At 38.0% G+C, this 17,413-nt stretch overlaps 2 protein-coding genes and 1 long non-coding RNA gene across 3 annotated transcripts in view; 2 read left to right on the top strand and 1 right to left on the bottom strand.

Annotated features, from left to right (window-relative positions):
* Window positions 1–5,473: 5,473 nt before the first annotated feature.
* Window positions 5,474–8,260, top strand: LOC141396631 (uncharacterized). Its single transcript, XM_073972254.1, has 2 exons — window positions 5,474–5,667; window positions 5,741–8,260. The coding sequence occupies exon 2, from the start codon at window positions 7,685–7,687 to the stop codon at window positions 8,258–8,260; it is 576 nt and encodes a 191-aa protein (XP_073828355.1). The 5' UTR covers window positions 5,474–5,667; window positions 5,741–7,684.
* A 54-nt stretch (window positions 8,261–8,314) lies between these two features.
* On the bottom strand, window positions 8,315–16,289 carry LOC141396632 (uncharacterized). Its single transcript, XR_012411211.1, has 5 exons — window positions 15,221–16,289; window positions 10,810–11,256; window positions 10,422–10,738; window positions 8,452–9,053; window positions 8,315–8,389 (listed from the first exon to the last, which is right to left on the bottom strand). It is a non-coding gene; the product is annotated as an uncharacterized lncRNA (long non-coding RNA).
* Window positions 16,290–16,659: 370 nt separating this feature from the next.
* The window catches only part of LOC141396626 (uncharacterized), a 100,485-nt gene continuing 99,731 nt past the window's right edge, over window positions 16,660–17,413 (top strand). Inside the window, exons 1-2 of the mRNA XM_073972241.1 lie at window positions 16,660–16,824; window positions 16,898–17,001. Of these exons, the coding sequence (XP_073828342.1) occupies window positions 16,992–17,001 (10 nt within the window). The 5' untranslated portion in view covers window positions 16,660–16,824; window positions 16,898–16,991. The remainder of the gene's footprint in view (window positions 16,825–16,897; window positions 17,002–17,413) is intronic.

The raw sequence follows: 17,413 nt of genomic DNA, 5'->3' as shown, positions 1-17,413 counted from the left end.
CACGTATCAGTACCAAAATGCAGATTCTTTTTAATTAATATGTTTTCTATTACTCCCCATCAATAAATTTGTTCAACGAAGTATTTAGTTTTTACCATTTTTGGCCACGGTCGTGACACTGTGGGCCGTGGGGTCGATTCCGCGGCCAGTCAACATCAAAAAATTTCAACTGTGGAAAAATACCCCTCAGTAATGTTGGCGACATTTCCTGAGTATTTCCGCCATGTAAAACTTCTCTACAAGTGGTGTCTTATGACACTCCGTTTGGACTCGGCGATAAACTGTAGGTCCCATATCATTGAGCTAATATGAATCGGGGTGCACTCATTGATATGAGGGGAGTCTCCTTTGTCCCGTATGGGATGTTTGTGGAACAGCAGCAGCCGAGATCAGCACCAAATAAAACAAACGCGAGATGTACTAAAAGTGTTCCAGTGGGTGCCTCCGCTTCAGCCGGAGAGTCAACTGTGGCTACCACTGTTGGAACTCCTAGTACGCCAATTACAATTGTCGCTACAACAATAGGTGTTTTCAGGCAGTCGATTGCAGGAACAACAATGCAAAGTGTTTCCCAAGGTAAAATGCAAAGTTTGAGGAAACAAATTGATGTGTTCCAGTTACAATTGCAAAATTCACAGCGTGCATTGAAAGTTGCAATGACTTCCGCTAACGGATCAACGCCATGTTCAGCACAATTGGTTACTGGTAACATTTTGAGTGAGTATGGTGGTGGTTCCAGCAGTGCCCAGCATGAAGTAGACACAAATGTTCCGAGTCTAACACCACAATCTTACGTAACCAGTGATCAGCCTACAGTCTCCCGTAATAGCCAGCCGCCGCCTCTGTAACCAGCTCCGTCGTCCGTTGCTCAACCGTCGCTGCCAGCGTACCAGTACCATTGCAGAAAGCATTGAAGGGTGACGCTAGGGAATGTGTGAAGTCGTTGCTCATACATCCCGACAATGTGAGTACCGTGATGAAACAACAGAAATTCCAATATGACCGACCAGAGTTGTTGATACGAGGGCAGTTAAAGCAGGTGAGGGAAATTCCGTCCATTAGTGAAAATACCGTGGAGAAGTTGGTGCCATTTGCAATAAAAGTAGAAAATATTGCCGCCTTTTTGGAAACAGCAAATGGTAATCAACATTTATCAAACCCAACACAAATGGATGAGTTAATTCAAATTGTGTTGTTAGTCGGAATGATCTAGATGCCGAGCCAGTGTTGAGTTGTGTTTCCAGTATTTGTGAAAATTCAAACTTGTTGTTCCGTGTGGTGCCTGTGAAGCTTTATAGTCCGAACTGTGTTGTTGAAACTTTTGCCTTGTTGGGTGAAGGTTCGTCGGTGTCCATGATAGACAGTTCGTTGGTGAGGCAGCTTGGACTTAGTGGCAGGGGTACCAAGTTGGTGTTTTCCCGATAATTGTGGTGATTTTTGACGTACAAAAACTACTTTTTAGGGGTTGTATCGATTTTTTATTTTAAATCGCTACAGTAGCGATTGAAGAAATAGATAAAAACATGTATGGCATTTTTTTTTTTAAATTTCACTCTTTCATTTTTGTAGTGTTTTTTGGTTTTACTCAGTAGAGATTTGTGGTGGTTTTTAACACATCTTTTCTGTAGCGATTTTTACCTCGGAACAGTTGGCATCCCTGCTTAGTGGCCGTCAAGGCAAGTTGAATTTAAGCTGGTATGGTGGTAAGTCGTCTCAAGAAAGTGCACTGGTGGTTGATCTTCATGTTAGTGGTACTTCTAAGAGGAGGAAGTATGCTTTGAGTAATGTGTATGGTGTTCCAAATTTGAAGTTACCCACTCAAAGTTTCAACATGAAGTCAAATAAGCATAATGATGTGCCCGTGCAGCCACACAGCAACGTTACGCCTAAGATGCTTATCGGACTTGATCATTGCCATTTGGGGTTGCCAGATGATGTCGTGCTATTGGAAGAAGGTGGCCTTTTGCAGCGAATACACTCCTAGGATGGGTAGTTTTATGTCAGTTGTGTGGAAGACAGCCTGCATCCCACACATGATTACTGACAGCTCAGCCAGAGCAAAATGTATATGATTTGGTGTCAAGTTACTTCGAAAAGGAAAACTTGGTTTGAATGCCCTGCTGACAATATATGGTAAGAATGATGTTCGTGCTAGACAGTGGCTCAAGGATTTTATGATAAAGGTTGCCGGAAGATTTCAATCCAGACTACTATGGCCTGAAGAAAATTTGGTTTGGTTCCGACTACAAGCGAATCATTCAAGATTATGTCACCAAAGGGTTTGTACGAAAGTTAACTTCATCTGAAATATCTATTTTTAGCCCGAGAACTTGGTATCTGCCACATTTTGGCGTGTTGAATCCTGGGAAACTTCGCCTCGTGTTTGATGCTGCCGCCAAAGTAGAAGGAGTTTCACTGAATTCGAAATTATTGTTATTATTGAAATTATTGTTCAATTTTCGAATCGGGAATCTGGGGAAATGGTTATTGCCCCAGAAGATAGGTGTTCTCAAAGATTTCTTTGGCGTGAAGATGAATGTTGTTCCCCAAATGTTTATGAGATGATTGTGATGACGTTTATAGCCGCTTGCTCGCCTTGTATTGCCCAGTATGTGAAAGAGACCAATGCCCTAGAATTTCGTGATCGTTACCCCAGAGCAGTGAAGGCAAATATCGACATCCATTATGTTCATGATTTTGTTGACAGCTTCGAAACTTTAGAGAAAGCCATAGAGATATCGATGCAAGTGGGTGAAATACATATGTCAGCTGGTTTCAAGTTGTTTCAATTTCACATCGAATTCAAAAGGGGTTGTCGTGGCTCTGGAGGGTAACTTAAAGCTTTGCTTGCTTCTTTAAATGTCAAATTATAAAGGAATGCCAGATCCTCTTTGCAAATCCGTCTGCGTTCCCCTTTAGGAGGCTCTAGCATTCCTTTATAATTTGACATTTGGGAAGCAAGCAAAGCAAGCGACGATTGATTCTGTTCTGGCCATTAGGAAGAATTGTTAACTTCTGTGATAATCTAGCCGACGTCCAGTTTTCCACAGAAAAGATTCTAGGAATGTATAGGAATCCTGGTGAAGACGCATTTAAGGGGTCGATTATGGAAAGCAACTCAACTGTAGTTGCGTTGCCAGAAGAGAAAATCATACAATTAAAATAAATGAAACGACACAAATTGTTGTAAAATTTATTCAATATCAGTGTTTTGAACCTTCAGCTATAAATTTAATTAAAAAGTATGAATTTCAATGCAGAAATGGAAATTCCTATTACTAAATTTGTTGGTGGCAACGCAACTGAAGTTAGGTTGCTATCCATAATCGACCCCTAAGTTTTAACTGAGATTTACGTGTAATCCTGCACTGTAATTTATAAGATCTTGATCTTGTTGTGCAGGAAGTAAAATAAATAAATAAAATAAATTTCATCGAGTCAAACCAGACATCATCAGTGAGAAAGGTGTCCAACAAAAAGAGAATTGTTGAGTGTTGTCATGTCGGTATACGATCCTTTGGGCTTATTAAGCCACGGGGCCCGGATGTCGCTGCCGCTCATGTATTTTTATGTTTGTTTACATTTTTGTTTGATCTTGGTTTCCACACAGCATCATACGGGTGAAGGTGTGACGTCATAGACACAGCCATCCATATGTTTGCATATGTGTGTTTCTATGTTTACATTTATTTAGTTTTGAGTCGTCTCCTTATTGATCATTTGAGCCTTTCTTTATTATTGTCGCCTTTTTTCATAAATTTAGTTCGTGACGGATAAAGACTGCGGTATGTCGTGTTGCTCCTTAAGCTGAAAACAGATACAACGTTTGATTAAAGTTTTGCGTTGGGCGTCGAGAAAAAAACAACAACAACAGGGCGACGACGCTGCCAAAGTCCAGCGTTTATCTGTTTGTCGGCATATATTTCAAATGAATTTGAATTTTTCGGCATCATGCCCAACAGTGTAAAAACGGCCAAAACGACACAAAACTTTACCCAAACGTTGTATGTGTTTCCAGCTTTATATTTATTTTTAATTATAATTTTTGGTTAGAAATAAACGCCCATTTACACAGCATATACATTTATGAAAGTGTTTTATTTGGCCCATGGGTTTGTGGTTCAGTCGGGAGTAGTTAAATTCACAGCCAGCGACAAATATACGTATATCCCTAATATACATCGAAAATAGAAATATATATATAAAATGTTATACGGAATTTGACACTAACATTACAGCTCAGTTCAGTCAGCTGGGTGTTGCCGTTAGCTTATATTGTGCACCGAAAACCCACAGTCTATCTCTGGAATGTGTGACATATATTTGATAGCGATTTCCTATTTTCCTCGTGTTTACCCAACTTTTCAGACCATTTTCCTTTAAAATTTAATGTCGTGCTTCCAAATTTCGAGATAGTTTTGCAACCCCCTTCAAGTTTTGTTAGTTATCGTAACTGGAATTGGGAAAATTTTAAGTATGATGTAACTGAAAATATTTTGAATCACTATCCAAATTCAGTTACAAACTTGTCTAACAATGAGATCGACGATTATATGCATGAATTTGTTCGTACCATAACTTCTGTTTCCGATGATCATTCAGAAAAAGTCGTAACTGGGAAAATGATAGAATAAAAAATCTGTACAGAATTTACCAAATTTCTGGTAACAGGCACAGTCCTGAATATCGTTTATTATCTAAACAAATTCAATTATTGGGAACATGTTGCGGGCGCCCCATACCCGCAAATACGGCCCTGACGCAAAAAAAAATTTTGCGTGGAGCTTCGCTAGGGTGTAGCTTTTTTCCATGGTGGAAGCTACAAAAACCACCTTCAAAAAAACCATTATTCTTTTTATATATCTTAGGGGACCGGGTGCTTTGCTTTGGAGGGTCTAATCTTCTCCCACCGGGGGTCCCCTAGTCCAACGTTGCGATGCCGCCAGCGCGTTGTTATGCCAAATATTATAAGCTGGAAGGGCACCGTCTGTTTATGGTTTCCATCGCTGGAAACCATTCCCAAATATAGTCCACCTGAAAAAGAAAAGAAAAATATGTTAGTAAGGGCGAAATAAATATAAATAAATAAACTAAATACAAAAAAAGTAAACAATGCAGACGACTGCATGTGGAAACTTTGCAAATTGACAGAAACTTAATGCATGAGGCAAAACAGCTGATTAGGGTAGGGAGTCATAAGCTGAAAAATGGTTTGGGGATACGACCTATAAAAATGTAGGGCGTATAGCGTAAGGGCTTACGCCTTGGCATACGTTGGGGAAAATTTATGAATTTGAATTTTCAACGGGTATAGATATGGTTGTTGTCCGGAAAAACTGAGGGGCGCAAACATTTTTACTTTAATTTTCCAACTGAGGAAATAAATAGGGACGAATGTTGTTTATTTATACGCCATGAAGAAGACAACAAGAGGTGGTAAAACTAATAGAAAAATGGCTAATTTTTGGAAGCTGACTAAGCATTTGGCGCTTGTTTGTGGCCATTTCTAAGGTAGCCAGCATACGAAACAGTTTAATAAGCGAACGTGTTAATACAAAAAAAGAAGAAACGTTCAAATACAAGCAAACATATTAGAGCCTTGTTTGGAAAAAAAAAATAAAAGGACATTAACATATAAAATTGAGTGCTAACTATTATTACACAGAGGTTAGTATAGTGAAAAGTGGCCCAATTAAAGAAAAATGGAAAATTTATAAGAGAAATTGTATGTTCCATACAGGTTAACCTGAGAAGTCGTGAACCAACATTTTAATCATCCAAGCCCGAAAGCTTCCATAAAGGCACCTTGAAAGAGGGAAGCACAAATATCCTGAATGACTCCAGGTAACCTCTGTTATCTTTTTGTCCCGAGCAAAAACGAGCAGAGGATTTTTATTATCCCTATATCTAAGCCGTTAACAGGACATAATACCAAAACGACAAATTTCCCTTTAAGAGTGCGCAAACTAAAGAATATACCGGCAGAAAAAAAAAAACAAATTGATTGAAACATTACCGATACATTTTTTACCGATTAATATGATTTGATAACCTGCAAAACCATTTGATAGTGACAACAAGAAGAAAAAAGTTAGTGTTAAAATAAGTAGGGCAGCATTAAGGAGTTTTGTTTTGTGTAAACTGAGATCATATTGGCGTAGACCAAAAGTTAGTGCACGGTAGCTGTTGGAGTTAGCCCATTTTATGATATAAGTTGCTAGCGTTTGAAACCATAAGTATTGAGCTCCTTTAGGTCGATATATGATCAACATTTCCGCAGGCAATAGGGTATCGTAAGAGAGTGGACAGACAGTGATTAGTGGTGCCGAGTTAAATGAGATTAAATTGACAAGAGCATAATATGATTTCAGGGATTTTAGTCCTGTTTTATTTAGTTTGAGATTTATAAAAAAATACATTTTTTTGTTTGATATTAGATTGATAGTTCAAAGATAATTGTACTTTGATTTGAGAATTTGAAGTGCAGTCACTACATTCCGGAACATCCGGGTTCGAATTGGCCAGTGAGCCTGAAAAGTAAAAAAAAATAAATATAATAAAGATTAGACGATAAGAACAAAGATAAAAAAAAAAATAATAGATATATTTTAGTTTTAAGCGAAAGTTTATAATAAAATTATGTTGTCTTAATGAATAGTGAAAAAGTAACATAATTATGTGTTGGTAAAGTGACTTGAGGGGCGTATGGAAGAGTGAAGTGTAAGTGTAAAAGTGTGGGCGGTCTTATGGGAGTCACTTCAATGCATTTCAAAGGAATCAAGTGACCATGGTTGGGATGGGCGATTGGTAGGTCCACCTCCACCCTACTTCTGTGTGTTTCCGTGATAGTTGTGTTCATTTGGTTTAGGATAATTGTGACTGCCGTGGGTTGCCAGATGGGATGGACCTATACCCAGGAGAGGAAGCCGGTTGAGCTAGCTGGTCCTGAATCTGGTCAACGCCTATAGCGGCACGTAACAATATGGCGCCCAAAACGAAAGTTTAATATGATTTAGAACAATGTGTATTCCATCTACACACATTATAATAGCCCACTAGATTGAAACGACAATAGACCAGTATCAGGGTGGAAGGATTTCTGGAGAGGAATTGTTGGGAGCTCTATATCCTGTCCACTCTTATCGTGGATGAAAGAAGTATAGAAGTTTACAACAATTCCAACCCAGATGTCTAGAAACCAGGATTCCAATAGCATATTGTGCAAAGTACAGCCTAGTCGTCCGTAAAATACTAGCTAGGACATTAGTAGTATATGAAGTGCAATATTTTTGTTTTAGGTTTAGATTTTTTTATGTGTAGTATAGGTATTTTGTGCAATAAATTAATATATCGATAGCCGCTCCAGATCGTATTCTAGAGGACAGGTGTATCGGAGTGATTTATTGATCTTTGGTGTCATAAATTTAGACTACCAAAAGAAAGCCTTTTACTATATGAAATAGTTATGTTAATGTTGACTAGAAACACACTCTAAGGAGTAGCTTTCTTATGAAAGAGTCAAATTTTAAAATTTTAGTAAAAACCGCACACACTACCATTCAATAATTGCCAGCCCCCATTTATATCTATCAAAGAAAAACGAAAGACTTAAGTGATAAACTTGATTTGGGAAAATATTAGGTTATTAAGATAATTTTTTTGGACTTTTCAGTTGTGAAAAGTAATGCTAGGAAAAACTAGATCACAAACAAGAAAAAGACAATTAGAAAAGGATTACAGTGATATTGATTGTGTGGAACATACGGCACCGAAATTAAGTAAAATGGCTAACAGTGGAATGAACATGGCCACTGGTAATGAAAATTCAAATGAAGCAATAACCGTGTTTGGAGAAGGGGATGCGAATATGGCCTTTAGACAGGCTTTTGCTTCGCAGTCCACCTCGAGTAGTGAGGCAAGCTCTAGATGTAGCTCTGAAGTCCCTGAGACTCCAAATACTGATATTTTACTATCCCAAAAGGCACTACAAGAAGAAATGAATAAGATCAGGAATGACATGTCAGTTTTAATGAGAACTATGGGTCAACTAACAAAAAGCTTTGAGGCCTTAACAAAAACTAGCAGCCCCTCTTTGGACAACAACCAACCACATAATACCCCAATAACAAACCCGATAAATAACTTACCAAATGTCAATAATAATCCGGGTACCAGTACAGGTCAGGCACAAGCATGGTACAATAATACAGGTAGCATTATCATGCCAGCTGATGGTAACATAATGTGTCAATTGCATTGAATTTATGTCAAATTTTGACATCTTATGTTGCCAACAATTGCCGATGCGGCTACCTGTGTATTTGTACCATGGGCACAAGCATCCAATAAAGAAAGTGAAAAGGGTTACCCTGTTCGTCAAAATCGTGACCTAAATGGGGAACAGATAAGAATTAGGGTTGATAAATTTGGTATAGAATTTGATGGTATTACCTCCCATATGAGCGTGGATGACTTCATTTTTCGTTTGGAACGTCTTCAGGCTCAATATGACGTTCCATGGTCTGAAATTTTGAGGGATTTTCGCCTTTTAGTTGTTGGGCAGGCACATGAATGGTATTGGCTGTATACGAAGACACATTATGTACGTGATTGGCCTGAACTTCGGCATGCTTTGGAGAGCCAATACAAAGTTGAACGTTCAAACTTTGAGATCATATTGGCGTAGACCAAAAGTTAGTGCACGGTAGCTGTTGGAGTTAGCCCTTTTTATGATATAAGTTGCTAGCGTTTGAAACCATAAGTATTGAGCTCCTTTAGGTCGATATATGATCAACATTTCCGCAGGCAATAGGGTATCGTAAGAGAGTGGACAGACAGTGATTAGTGGTGCCGAGTTAAATGAGATTAAATTGACAAGAGCATAATATGATTTCAGGGATTTTAGTCCTGTTTTATTTAGTTTGAGATTTATAAAAAAATACATTTTTTTGTTTGATATTAGATTGATAGTTCAAAGATAATTGATTTGATTTGAGAATTTGAAGTGCAGTCACTACATTCCGGAACATCCGGGTTCGAATTGGCCAGTGAGCCTGAAAAGTAAAAAAAAATAAATATAATAAAGATTAGACGATAAGAACAAAGATAAAAAAAAATAATAGATATATTTTAGTTTTAAGCGAAAGTTTATAATAAAATTATGTTGTCTTAATGAATAGTGAAAAAGTAACATAATTATGTGTTGGTAAAGTGACTTGAGGGGCGTATGGAAGAGTGAAGTGTAAGTGTAAAAGTGTGGGCGGTCTTATGGGAGTCACTTCAATGCATTTCAAAGGAATCAAGTGACCATGGTTGGGATGGGCGATTGGTAGGTCCACCTCCACCCTACTTCTGTGTGTTTCCGTGATAGTTGTGTTCATTTGGTTTAGGATAATTGTGACTGCCGTGGGTTGCCAGATGGGATGGACCTATACCCAGGAGAGGAAGCCGGTTGAGCTAGCTGGTCCTGAATCTGGTCAACGCCTATAGCGGCACGTAACAATATGGCGCCCAAAACGAAAGTTTAATATGATTTAGAACAATGTGTATTCCATCTACACACATTATAATAGCCCACTAGATTGAAACGACAATAGACCAGTATCAGGGTGGAAGGATTTCTGGAGAGGAATTGTTGGGAGCTCTATATCCTGTCCACTCTTATCGTGGGTGAAAGAAGTATAGAAGTTTACAACAATTCCAACCCAGATGTCTAGAAACCAGGATTCCAATAGCATATTGTGCAAAGTACAGCCTAGTCGTCCGTAAAATACTAGCTAGGACATTAGTAGTATATGAAGTGCAATATTTTTGTTTTAGGTTTAGATTTTTTTATGTGTAGTATAGGTATTTTGTGCAATAAATTAATATATCGATAGCCGCTCCAGATCGTATTCTAGAGGACAGGTGTATCGGAGTGATTTATTGATCTTTGGTGTCATAAATTTAGACTACCAAAAGAAAGCCTTTTACTATATGAAATAGTTATGTTAATGTTGACTAGAAACACACTCTAAGGAGTAGCTTTCTTATGAAAGAGTCAAATTTTAAAATTTTAGTAAAAACCGCACACACTACCCTTCAATAATTGCCAGCCCCCATTTATATCTATCAAAGAAAAACGAAAGACTTAAGTGATAAACTTGATTTGGGAAAATATTAGGTTATTAAGATAATTTTTTTGGACTTTTCAGTTGTGAAAAGTAATGCTAGGAAAAACTAGATCACAAACAAGAAAAAGACAATTAGAAAAGGATTACAGTGATATTGATTGTGTGGAACATACGGCACCGAAATTAAGTAAAATGGCTAACAGTGGAATGAACATGGCCACTGGTAATGAAAATTCAAATGAATGACCTAAATGGGGAACAGATAAGAATTAGGGTTGATAAATTTGGTATAGAATTTGATGGTATTACCTCCCATATGAGCGTGGATGACTTCATTTTTCGTTTGGAACGTCTTCAGGCTCAATATGACGTTCCATGGTCTGAAATTTTGAGGGATTTTCGCCTTTTAGTTGTTGGGCAGGCACATGAATGGTATTGGCTGTATACGAAGACACATTATGTACGTGATTGGCCTGAACTTCGGCATGCTTTGGAGAGCCAATACAAAGTTGAACGTTCAAACTTTGAGTTGATGCGTGATTTGATAGATAGAAAACAACAAAGTCACGAATCCATAGATGCTTTTTTCTTCACCATGGGTCAACTTCGTTCCAAATTGTTGCAGCCTATATCGGATTATGAAATGATAAGGATTATGAAACGAAATATGAGAGAGAGTATTGGACGAATAATTTACCCGATGACTGTTTCTTCAGTGGAGCAATTGAGAATGGAGTGTATCGAGGCTGAAAGAAATTTTCCAAGGAGGGATACACGAACATTTGCCCAACCACCACAACGTGTTAATAGGCATGTGAACGAGGTTTACGTTCAGGATCTGGTAAGTGATGAAGATGATGAATCGAATTATGAAACAGCCGATGTTGCTGCCATCGATTCAGGCCGTGGACAACAAAGACCGTTTGTGTGTTGGAATTGCCAAGCATCGGGACATGGTTTCATGGAGTGTCCTTCGATGCAAAGATCCTTGTTCTGCTACAAGTGTGGAAAGCAAGGGGTCACAAAAGTTCGGTGCCCAAACTGCAACCCGGAAAACGTGAAAAGGGGCTTGGGAACTGCAGGAAACCAACGCCGAACCGAGAACCCTGCGAAGGAGAAACCATAACGATATTATCATCCAAATCTGAAAAGAAAAATATAAACGTTAAATCCAGACTAATGAAAGCTAATGATGAAAAATGGAATCCGAATGCAAGGCATTGTTTTCCGGTTGAAATAAGGAAACAAAACTATGAAGAAACTAGGAAACGTATTTTTGATAGTTCTACTAAAGTCAATGTTTCAAACAGAATCCTCAAGGTCCGTAGGAAATTTGCTGAACGCAAGAAAAATAGAAAGTTAGTAATAGAAACTATAAAAAGGGCTTCAGTGGGATCTAAAGACCCTAGAGTTTTCTTAGAAGTCAGTATAGAGGGTAGAAAACTTAATGGTCTTTTGGATTCAGGAGCATCTGTCAGCATCCTAGGTAAGAATTGCCGAGAATTTATAGAGGAGTTAGGCTTAAGTATTCAACCAATGGTGACCGATGTGAAAACTGCTAGTGGTCAGCATCATAGAATACTAGGCAAAGTAAACCTATCCATAGAGTACAAAGGTGAACAGCATGAACTGTTGTTGTATCTTTGTCCTGATTTGGAACAGTTTCTCTACTTAGGAATAGACTTTTGGAGAATTTTTCAATTGGCTCCAGATGTAATTGGGATTGAGGAAATAAATATGGAACAAATTCAGAAAGATATGGTAGAAGAGAATGTAGAATATAAGTTAAAACCACATAACCTTACACCTGAGCAAAAATCACAGTTGGATATGGTGATAAAAAGTTTTGATAGCTTCGAAGAAAAGGGTCTAGGGCAAACATCACTAGAAAAACATTCAATTAAACTTATAGATGGCGCTGTACCCGTAAAAGGTAGATATTACCCCATCTCTCCGGCAATTCAAGAGATAGTTTATAAGGAAATTGATATGATGTTAGAATTAAATGTGATAGAATTAAGTGATAGCCCATGGAGTAATAGAACTACGGTAGTTAGGAAACCTGGAAAGAATAGATTTTGTTTAGATGCTAGGAAATTAAATAAGTTAACAATTAAAGATGCGTACCCATTACAAAATATTGATGGAATTCTGAGTCGAATTGATGAGACGCACTTTATCAGCAGTGTCGATCTAAAATATGCCTTTTGGCAGATCGAACTGGATGAGGAGAGCAAACAATATACAGCATTTACAGTGGCCGGGCGACCTCTATACCAGTTTAGAGTAATGCCATTCGGCCTCTGTAATGCCGCTCAACGCCTTTGTCGTCTAATGGATAAGGTGATACCTCAGAAGCTGAAAGACAATGTTTTTATTTACTTAGACGATTTGTTGGTGATTTCTAGTAGTTTCGAAGAGCATCTACGTTTATTAAAAGAGGTGGCTGATTGTCTACGAAAAGCCAACCTAACTATCGGGCTGAAGAAATCGCAATTTTGCTTTCAAGAACTTCGCTACCTTGGTTTCATTATTGGAGGAGGCACTTTAAAAACTGATCCCGAAAAAGTACAAGCTATAAAGCAAATCAAAATGCCAAAGAGTACAAGAGAAGTGCGCAGCTTTCTTGGTACTGCCGGTTGGTATCGGCGATTTATAAAAGATTTTGCCACCATCGCCGCTCCACTCACCAATACACTTAAAAAGACCAAAAAGTTTGAAGTTACACCAGAAGCAATTGAGTCATTCGAAAATTTGAAAAAGGCTTTGACTTCGGCTCCAGTTTTGCGGCATGCAGATTTCACGAAAAGATTTTATATCCAATGTGACGCATCTGATTATGGAGTAGGAGCAGTCCTCTATCAACTCAATGACCGAAATGAAGAACATCCAATTGCGTTCTATTCGCAGAAGCTAAATTCCTGCCAAAGAAAGTACAGTGTTACTGAAAAGGAATGCTTAGCTGCGGTATTAGCTGTTAAAAAGTTCAGGCCATATGTCGAAATGATGCCTTTTACGGTCATTACCGATCATGCCAGCTTGAAATGGCTTATGTCGTTGAAAGATCTAAGCGGTAGGTTAGCTAGATGGTCTCTGCAACTACAGGCCTTTGATTTTGATATTGAACATAGGAAGGGATCAGACAATGTAGTTGCAGATATGTTATCACGGTTGCAAGTAGAAGAGTTGTCCAAATTCGACTTACTAGATTTTGAAACAACCGAATTTGAAAGCGACGAATATCTAGATCTGATTAAAACAGTCCAAGATAACCCCGATCGTTTACCAGACTTAAAGGTAGATGAAGGTATGGTATTTAAGAAATGTAGAGTTGATTTAGAATTGGAAGATGAATACATGTGGAAGTTATGGATACCATCGAATATAACCTCTACCATTATTGAAAACGCCCATACGACAAATACTGCTGCTCATGGTGACATTAGAAAAACTTTAGATAGGGTTAAACGATTTTTCTACTGGCCAAATATGGCATATCAAGTCCGGGAATACGTTAGGTCATGTCAAATATGTAAGGAAACTAAGCCGGCAAATCAAAACCTTATGCCAGAAATTGGCCAAGAGGTCAAAACAGATAGACCCTTCCAAAAACTCTATCTAGACTTTTTGGGGAAGTATCCACGATCGAAGAAGGGAAACTGCTATATCTTCATCGTGGTAGATCATTTTACAAAATTTACCTTCCTTAAGGCTATGAGAGATGCTACCACAAATAACATAAAAAAATTCCTAGTTCATGAGATCTTCCACAAATTTGGAGTTCCCGAAGTTATCCATACGGATAACGGGGCCCAATTTGTAGCTAAAGGATTTAAAGAAATGATAGAGATGTATAAAATCACACATATGCGTACCGCGGTTTACTCCCCTCAATCTAACGCCTCTGAGAGGGTTAATCAGTCGGTGTTAGCAGCTATCAGGGCCTACCTCAAAGACGACCATAGAGATTGGGACCTCTATCTGTCGGAAATCGAATGTGCTTTACGCACTTCGGTACATTCTGCCACTGGAGTATCCCCATTCTTTGCCCTTTTTGGGTATCATATGTTCTCCAGTGGTAGCGACTACAAATTGGCCCGAAAACTGTCGTCAATGTGTGACCACGAATTAAAGGATTTGGATAGAGGAGATAGATTGACACTAATCAGAAAAAAAATTAAATCAAATATGCATTCAGCTTATCAAAAAAGTGCCCAAAGGTACAATAAAAGAGCCAGAGTGGTCCGATTTGTACCTGGTCAAGAGGTGTATCGGAGAAATACTGTGCTTAGTGACTTTGAAAAGAATAGAAATGCAAAATTTTGCAAGAAATTCGTAAAGTGTAGAGTCACGAAGCCAATTGGGAACAATTTGTATGAATTGGAGACGTTGCAAGGGAAAACTATCGGTGTATATCACGCCAAAGATATCAAGGTTTAGTATTAAGATAAGGTGCAATAGTATTTCTATCGGTCTGTGATATTTTAGTGCAATATTAGGGTTAAGAACACTTAGCCTAATATGCCTGTTTTCATGTTCCTGATAGAATTAAGTACCGGTTTTAATTATACACCTAGTGTCCTTGTCCTGCAATTATACATTCCTTTTTTTTCTATTATACACCTAGTGACGTCGTGCCCATTTATACACTTATTTGTTTCAATTATACACCGAGTGCCCGTTAGAAATTTATACACACATCCATGTTGAATTATACACCAAGTGTCCAGTTTATTATTTATACACCTCTATGTCTAAATTATACACCTAGTGTTTCCCGTCCATTACTTATAACTTTTTGCATTTATACACCTAGTGTTTCTCGTCCTTTTTTTATTTCTTTACCACAATTATACACCTAGTGTTTCTCGTCCCTATAATTATACATTTTTGCATTTTTACACCTCTATGTCCAAATTATACACCTAGTGTTTTCGTCCTTTAATTATACCTTTTTTATCGCATTTATACACCTAGTCTCTTCGTCCGTAATTCTACACTGTCTGTTTTAATTATACACCCACTTATTCTTAAACCCTTATAAGTCTTAATTAAACATCAATGACAAACTGCATATGCATATCTACTTGCATTGTGGCGGTACTCACGGTGTATACAAAAAGATTGAGGAAATCCCATGATCATTTTCAGGCCCACGAAGAAGTCATCTCATCTATGGGTATACCTAAAATGACACAATAATACCACCAAGTAAATGCTTAAACTCCTATTTACATTTACAATACTTCCCTAAAAATCATCAAGAATTGCCCGGCTGTGTTCTCAGGGTGTGGGAGTTCCCCACGTTGGGCACAGATCCATATAAACCCCGCACACCGTCCCTGTCATCGTAAATTCGCCAGGTTCGGAGTTTTGTTGCGGGCGCCCCATACCCGCAAATACGGCCCTGACGCAAAAAAAATTTTGCGTGGAGCTTCGCTAGGGTGTAGCTTTTTTCCATGGTGGAAGCTACAAAAACCACCTTCAAAAAAAACCATTATTCTTTTTATATATCTTAGGGGACCGGGTGCTTTGCTTTGGAGGGTCTAATCTTCTCCCACCGGGGGTCCCCTAGTCCAACGTTGCGATGCCGCCAGCGCGTTGTTATGCCAAATATTATAAGCTGGAAGGGCACCGTCTGTTTATGGTTTCCATCGCTGGAAACCATTCCCAAATATAGTCCACCTGAAAAAGAAAAGAAAAATATGTTAGTAAGGGCGAAATAAATATAAATAAATAAACTAAATACAAAAAAAGTAAACAATGCAGACGACTGCATGTGGAAACTTTGCAAATTGACAGAAACTTAATGCATGAGGGACAAAGACGTATAGCAATAAAGACCCGAACAAATGCATTTTCCAAAAACATATGCTAATAGTTCCATATTTTGGTTACAGATGGCTACACAACTCACTGGAATTGATAACAGCAATGCCAATCGTTTTTGATTCCCATTTCTCGCGGCAGAAAAAATTAACGTCGTGTTTTGTGGCTGAAATTTATTTCTTCACTATTTCTTATTTTTTATTTAATAAAAAATCAAAAGCGAATGCCGTCAAACTTGAGTTTTAATGTTTTTCTTGTCAATATTCCAATGAGTAACAGTTTTCGTTTAACAGAATGTTGCTATGATGTCGTAGCAACAGAGGTTAACTCCCTCTACAGTTAATTTTTCACAATTGACTTTTCCTATCTTATAATATTGACATCTTTGTGAGGGATTAGGGTAGGGAGTCATAAGCTGAAAAATGGTTTGGGGATACGACCTATAAAAATGTAGGGCGTATAGCGTAAGGGCTTACGCCTTGGGATACGTTGGGGAAAATTTATGAATTTGAATTTTCAACGGGTATAGATATGGTTGTTGTCCGGAAAAACTGAGGGGCGCAAACATTTTTACTTTAATTTTCCAACTGAGGAAATAAATAGGGACGAATGTTGTTTATTTATACGCCATGAAGAAGACAACAAGAGGTGGTAAAACTAATAGAAAAATGGCTAATTTTTGGAAGCTGACTAAGCATTTGGCGCTTGTTTGTGGCCATTTCTAAGGTAGCCAGCATACGAAACAGTTTAATAAGCGAACGTGTTAATACAAAAAAAGAAGAAACGTTCAAATACAAGCAAACATATTAGAGCCTTGTTTGAAAAAAAAAAAATAAAAGGACATTAACATATAAAATTGAGTGCTAACTATTATTACACAGAGGTTAGTATAGTGAAAAGTGGCCCAATTAAAGAAAAATGGAAAATTTATAAGAGAAATTGTATGTTCCATACAGGTTAACCTGAGAAGTCGTGAACCAACATTTTAATCATCCAAGCCCGAAAGCTTCCATAAAGGCACCTTGAAAGAGGGAAGCACAAATATCCTGAATGACTCCAGGTAACCTCTGTTATCTTTTTGTCCCGAGCAAAAACGAGCAGAGGATTTTTATTATCCCTATATCTAAGCCGTTAACAGGACATAATACCAAAACGACAAATTTCCCTTTAAGAGTGCGCAAACTAAAGAATATACCGGCAGAAAAAAAAAACAAATTGATTGAAACATTACCGATACATTTTTTACCGATTAATATGATTTGATAACCTGCAAAACCATTTGATAGTGACAACAAGAAGAAAAAAGTTAGTGTTAAAATAAGTAGGGCAGCATTAAGGAGTTTTGTTTTGTGTAAACTGAGATCATATTGGCGTAGACCAAAAGTTAGTGCACGGTAGCTGTTGGAGTTAGCCCTTTTTATGATATAAGTTGCTAGCGTTTGAAACCATAAGTATTGAGCTCCTTTAGGTCG

This window comes from Musca autumnalis, unplaced genomic scaffold, assembly GCF_047663935.1.
Source record: "Musca autumnalis isolate F117 unplaced genomic scaffold, ASM4766393v1 scaffold_3, whole genome shotgun sequence".
Taxonomy (NCBI): Eukaryota; Metazoa; Arthropoda; class Insecta; order Diptera; family Muscidae; genus Musca; species Musca autumnalis.
The sequence above is the reverse complement of the archived record's forward strand: the minus strand, read 5'-3'. Positions and strand labels throughout refer to the sequence as shown.

Bases quoted from the DNA above. Each gene is read 5' to 3' on its own strand.
- LOC141396631 (XM_073972254.1), top strand. From the start codon at position 7,685: ATGCTAGGAAAAACTAGATCACAAACAAGAAAAAGACAATTAGAAAAG.